Source organism: Cebus imitator, unplaced genomic scaffold (genome assembly GCF_001604975.1).
Source record: "Cebus imitator isolate Cc_AM_T3 unplaced genomic scaffold, Cebus_imitator-1.0 Scaffold17, whole genome shotgun sequence".
Taxonomy (NCBI): domain Eukaryota; kingdom Metazoa; phylum Chordata; class Mammalia; order Primates; family Cebidae; genus Cebus; species Cebus imitator.
Window position 1 is genome coordinate 2,283,102 of NW_016107332.1, and position 5,986 is coordinate 2,289,087.

Sequence of the window (5,986 nt, forward strand, 5' to 3'; positions counted from 1 at the left end):
TGAAAGCCAGGGACCCTCTTCTCAGAAAAATACACACACGCACTTAATATAAAATTTCACGTACTGTTTTAAAGGTTAAACTTTACCGCCCATGAAAAGCCTCGAGTCGCTCTTTGTACCTAATTATAAGATTAGCCACCATTTACTGAGCACTTCCTCTCTATAAGACCCTGTGCTAAGCGCTTTACCCTCAAAATAGCTTTGATCATGTTCCCAGTATCTTCCTTTTAGAGATTTAAGGGCTTGCTCAAAGTAGCACGGCTAATAATTAGCAGACACTGGATTAAAATCCAAATTTGTTTGTAAAGTTTGTGCTCTGAATATATGACAAGGAAAGAGAAGAGAAAGTTAAAGAAGGGAAGGTCCTCGAAGGTCTCTTAACGATAAATGTCAAGAGTTGGGATTTAAACCCGGGTCTAACGCCAGAGCTGGCGCCCTTGAGATTAAACGTGTAGCGTCCATGACAACGAAAGAAGTTGATTTTGTCCCACCTCTGCCCTTTGCAGCTTGTCATTTGCGTTTGTTTCTGCAGCGATTGCCAAGAGATTTCTGGGTGGCCTTGATGTAGACAGCTAGTGCGGAGCCCAGCCCACAGAGGGGCGGCACGATGGTTGACTGCATCTCCGCCCACGGAGGAGAGGTGCATCGCCTTCCGTACAACATGGATGCGTTCTCTCCACCACTCCGCAGGTTCTGACGCAACTTCCTGTCCTGCGCAATTCTATTTGACCCTTGAACTCCCAAAGGCTGTCTTCTTCCTCTTCCGGGGACGCTGTGTGCAGGTATGGTTGCTGTTCTGTTTTCGCTGTCTTTATTTCCTTGGTAATCGGCTGCCATCCGAGGAGCTGAGGAAGCCTAGAGCTCTCAGGAGCAGTCTTTTGAGCTGGCATAGGGGCAAGCGGCATACGAGGGAGGTTGGTGGTGAGGAAATTTCTTTCTTTGATCTTCGGAAATCCCTTCTTCCTGGAGGCCTCTCCAAAGCCGTGCGTAGCCGGAGCTCGCCACTCGGGACTTTGCTGCCTTCCAAGTGCAGCGTTTGGAGACAAACGAGTTGTGGTCCAGCGGTTTGAAACTGGGAAATTGCCGAACGTGTTCAGATTTTACACCCACGTTTTCACAGCAAGCCTGAACATGTTCTCAGTCTTTGGGAGGGCAGGGACCGGCGAGTTCGGGTGGTGGTTTCGCTATTTGGCTTCTGTTTCCAAGGCCCATGTCAAGGAAGAGAAAAATGTGTTAGAAGTTTCTGTCATGCTTTTGGAGATGCAGACAGAATAGTGGCTTCATAAATCACTCGCATTGGCCTTACGTGTCAAGTTTTGGTGTCTGGTAGTTCTGTTTTAGTTTAATTTTAGTAAGAGGCTTGTGACAACAAATGTATGCTGTTTCGTTTCATTAACGATATTGTTATGAAATGAAGTGTTATAAGGTATGAAGTGGGAAGATTTTAGTTCACGTATTGATTATGTTTTACTTTGGTTAGTTCACTTAAGGAAGTTGCTCACATGCATATCTGTTACCGATTTGCTAAATAACCTGAAGTTGTTTCCAGTTGCTAAGTGGGGAGAAAGCAAGTGCCGTAACTCAAAGACACTTGTGTAATGTCAAAATTAGTATTAAAGGGTATGCCTTTACTTAGGTGGTGCTTTGGGGCAAGACACTGAACCCTGATAATGTGCCTAGCATTGTGTTGGGCGGGATAGCTCACATCATTTAATGCTAATGACAGCTGTATAAAGTAGGCAGAAATCCCTTTTTAGAGATAAAGAGGCTGGCTCCTTACTCTGTGTATTCCCAATAAATGGCGTAGCAAAGGATTCGACTTCAGAGCTCACTTGTCCTCTTTGTTTAAAGCAGTGTTTCTCCAGCTAGCCTCGTGGCACTTTTCTGGACACCACTCCAAACAAAATCGGACTCTGAGAAAGGAGCCTGGTGATCAGAATGTTAAGGAAGTGCCACATTTGATTACTATCAGGAAAGCTAACATTCTTGGCCTCTTGTTTGTCAGTCACCTTTAAATACAAGTAGTTTTAAAATGTGGAATCTTACATAAATAAGACGTGTTAATAGATGGGTGTTACAAGCCGGGTGTGGTGGCTCACACCTGTAATCCCAGCACTTTGGGATGCTGAGGTGGGTGGATCACCTGAGGTCAGAAGTTCCAGACCAGCCTAGCCAATATGGAGAAATCCCGTCTCTACTAAAAATACAAAATGAGCTGGTCGAGGTGGCATATGCCTGTAATCCTAGCTACTGGAGAGGCTGAGGCAGGAGAATCACTTGAACCCAGGAGGCGACGGTTGCGATGAGCTGAGATTGCGCCATTGCACTCCAGCCTGGGCAACAAGAGCTCCGTCTCAAAAATACATGTATATGGGTGTTACATACAGGAATTTGTATGTGGATGAAATAGACCATGTGATGCTGTTTTGAGATAGTATTTTTACAATGGAAATACTTGATGTTATTCTGTTCTTAATTTAGGCACTCAGAATGGTCCAGCGTTTGACATACCGACGTAGGCTTTCCTACAATACTGCCTCTAACAAAACTAGGCTGTAAGTATTTCTAAAAATTTTAAGTATATATTGACATTTACTCTACAAAATGCTGACCTACTGACTGTTTGACTTTCTAGGTCCCGGACCCCTGGTAATAGAATCGTTTACCTTTATACCAAGAAGGTTGGGAAAGCACCAAAATCAGCATGTGGTGTGTGCCCAGGCAGACTTCGAGGGGTAAGTGTGTATCTTTTACTGTGAGCAACCTAACAAGCTTTGAACTTGTTGAGATTTCATCCTTTGATAATGGAATGAGTCAAGGAGCGGTTACCACTAAGAGGGCTGAGAATTACCAAACATCCGTGATCCAAATCTGCCAAGAACATAGACTTTTAAAACAATCTGAGAAGTGTAGTGAAATGCCTTTCAGATAAATCAGTATACTGTTTCCCTTTGTAACCTGCTTTAAACTTGGCCCTTAACACTTAACAAAATGTAGGAAAATTTCTGTTAAAGCATCACAAAATAATCTTAATGTTTTTCTTATGCAGGTTCGTGCCGTAAGACCTAAAGTTCTTATGAGATTGTCCAAAACAAAGAAACATGTCAGCAGGGCCTATGGTGGTTCCATGTGTGCTAAATGTGTTCGTGACAGGTAAGTTAAATGGTTAAATGGGCTTTCTTTAGCAAATTTGTGTGTTTGTGTGTTATACTGTCTGCTAATCAGTAGAAGATTGGTGAAATGACTCATTTTAAACCAGTTGCATACTTGAGAATCCTTCCTCAACTATGGATAATTGATGCTGCACAGAGCAGTAAATATTCAGAGTAACAATTTGAGGACATCTGTATGCTAGATGTAGAGGTTAAAAGGAACTTGGTTTTGTTGTGGAGGTGGGTGAGCAAATCTCTGTTAGAGCTTTGGACACATAGATGGAGTGTGGAAGGTGTTAAAAGTATAGGAACAAAATAGTTAAGTGTTCTAATGTGCCTGAAGCATAGGGTTGCAGGAGATAATGGATAGCAAGACTAGAAAAGCCAGATTATGAGAGTCTTTACAGAGTGAAAAGTAGATTCACTTTTTTTTTTTTTTTTTTTTTTTTTTTTTTTTTTTTTTTTTTTAATGGAGTCTTGCTCTGTCGCCCAGGCTGGAGTGCAGTGGCTTGATCTCGGCTCACTGCAACCTCCTCCTGGGTTCAAGTGATTCTCCTGCCTCAGCCTCCCAAAGTGTTGGGATTACAGGCGTGAGCCACCACCCCTGGCCAGCTTAATTGTTTAGAATGTGAGAATTGATGAATTTTGAGCAGGACGGAAGAACCCTTTGGTGTGCCAGAAACAAACTGCAGCAGGATGGGTGGTGAGGTCATTCTTTCTACAAAAGATGAATGTTTGGAACATAACATTTCTCTTTGTGAAGGATGAGGAAGCGGCACTTGCTTTAAGACCGAAGACTGGTTAGGGGAAGAGGAAAGTGTTGTGGGTAGTCTGCTTCTGTTGGATATGGGAAGGAATTTAGCTATGGGATTTATGGTGGTAACATTTACCTGACAAAAAAACAGGTCAATCAGGAAAGTTTCTATTCCTGGTTTTTGTTTGTTTGTTTGTTGGTGAGGAAAACAAGACTTATAACATTGGCCAGAGTGGTCTGAAACTCCTGGGCCCGAGTGATCTGCCCACCTCAGCCTCCTAAATTGTTGGGATTAGATGTAAGCCACTGCGCCTGGCCAAAGACCTTACTATTGGCTACATTAAAATGCTTCCAAAGAAGGTAACAGTGGAAGGAATTGAGAGGCAATTCATTTTCATAATTAAAGAAACTGATTCGAAATAGTTTTGCCTCTAATTTACTTAGCTAGTTCTATAAAGGGGTCTGGCTGAGGTGGGTTTGTTTTTTGTTTTTGGATTTTGGGAGAAACAGTCTCACTGTCGCCCAGGCTGGAGTGAAATGGTGTGATCTTGGCTCACTGCAACCTCAGCCTCCTGAGTAGCTGGGATTACAGGTGTCTGCCACCACGCCTGGCTAATTTTTTTGTATTTTTAGTAGAGATGGAGTTTTGCTATGTTGTCCAGGCTGGCTCGAACTCCTGATCTCAGGTGATCCACCTGCCTTGGCCTCCCAAATCACACCTGGGGTTACAGGGCTTAACTATGAAGTTTAAAGGAGAAACTACTTGCAAATAGCTGGGAATGGCATTTGAGTTGGAAACTAAATGATGGGTAAATTTTGGGCAAAAGGCATAGAGGGCATTCTAGGCAAGGAAAGTACAGATTGATCTGGCACATTGTGGGTGAGAAATGGAAATGTACATTGAAGATAAGTCATGAGTTTTAAGCTAAAGAAGTTTGGCTTTTATCCCCCAGTATTTGGTTCTAAAACTTTGCTAAACATAAAATCAGATGGATACATTTATATAATTCTCAGGCCTTTGAAGATTTGAATTTAGGTTTACAGGATAGCCTAGAAATTAGCATTATTGGTTCAGCATTATCAGATGCTGAGCAGGTCTGCATGTGGTCTGTGCTTTGAGTAAGTTAAGGGAATCTTTAAGTGACATCGGTTGTATATGTCTCTGATAAAATTACATGGGGGAGATTTGAAGAAATTAGAAAACCCAGAATTTTGGGGCTAGGTTATTTGATAACCAGGGCTACCAATAGGAAATGGGGTGGGGGAAGGTTTAAGTGGAAGCAAGAGAAGTGCTTTAACCTCTGCTGGTAACTGATTTGACAAATGCTAGAAAAACCTACTTTTTGCTAGGTCCTATGCAGCAATGAAATAGTTATCAGTAAAATGCACTCCTAGATGGAGGTTCAAAGTCTAGAAAATCTTTCCAGATTTAATCCTCATAATCTCCCTGTTAAACAGATGTGGAACTATTTTGTACTTTAATACAGAGAAGGTAACTTGTTCCATGATGCAGCTAGTATGTGGTAGAGTAGACCCTAAACAAGATCTAAAATCCTTGCTCTTGGTGAGGTGTCTCTTGCTGATACCCCTTTATCTTTCAATTTTAGTTCGTAACATAGAGCCCCTTTTGTGTTGTTTTTTGCTGGGAATTTTCAAAAATATGGTTAAAATATTCTAAGACATTTTTGTAAATCAAGAAATACCACTACGTTCTAGATCCTAACAATAAATTAGAACTCTCGTAAGTGGTCTCCAGATAACTACTGGCATGAAATCGAAGGATTGTCCTGCTTTAAATGAATTTCAGCTTTACTCTGTTTGTGGGCTTCCTTCACTTTCCTGGGTTCCCTGATTGCTTCGCTTAGTTCTTGTACCATGTTTGCCTTCCCTATGTTAAATAAAAAATGGAAGTTCATTTTAAAGAAACGATTATTTTGGTGTTTTCCTTTTTAGGATCAAGCGTGCTTTCCTTATCGAGGAGCAGAAAATCGTTGTGAAAGTGTTGAAGGCGCAAGCACAGAGTCAGAAAGCTAAATAAAAAATGAAACTTTAAGTAATAAAAATGAAAAGACTTGCTGTA

At 41.7% G+C, this 5,986-nt stretch overlaps 1 protein-coding gene across 4 annotated transcripts; it reads left to right on the forward strand.

Annotated features, from left to right (window-relative positions):
- The first annotated feature begins 650 nt into the window (after positions 1-650).
- RPL34 (ribosomal protein L34) lies at positions 651-5,986 on the forward strand. Of its 4 annotated transcripts, none has more exons than XM_017509157.2 (5): positions 651-983; positions 2,482-2,555; positions 2,636-2,735; positions 3,050-3,153; positions 5,860-5,986. In XM_017509157.2, exons 1-5 carry the CDS (start codon positions 666-668, stop codon positions 5,942-5,944), a joined length of 681 nt encoding a protein of 226 aa, XP_017364646.2. In that variant the 5' UTR covers positions 651-665; the 3' UTR covers positions 5,945-5,986. The 4 variants fall into 4 exon arrangements, with proteins under 4 accessions (XP_017364646.2, XP_017364632.2, XP_017364622.1 ...); XM_017509143.2 differs by having other exon boundaries at positions 651-914; XM_017509133.1 differs by having other exon boundaries at positions 651-782.

Coding starts and splice junctions, on each gene's coding strand:
- RPL34 (XM_017509157.2), top strand. CDS start 666: ATGCGTTCTCTCCACCACTCCGCAGGTTCTGACGCAACTTCCTGTCCT. Junction 984..2,481: donor CTGGAGGCCTCTCCAAAGCC/GTGCGTAGCCGG, acceptor TTCTTAATTTAG/GCACTCAGAATGGTCCAGCG. Junction 2,556..2,635: donor GCCTCTAACAAAACTAGGCT/GTAAGTATTTCT, acceptor TTGACTTTCTAG/GTCCCGGACCCCTGGTAATA.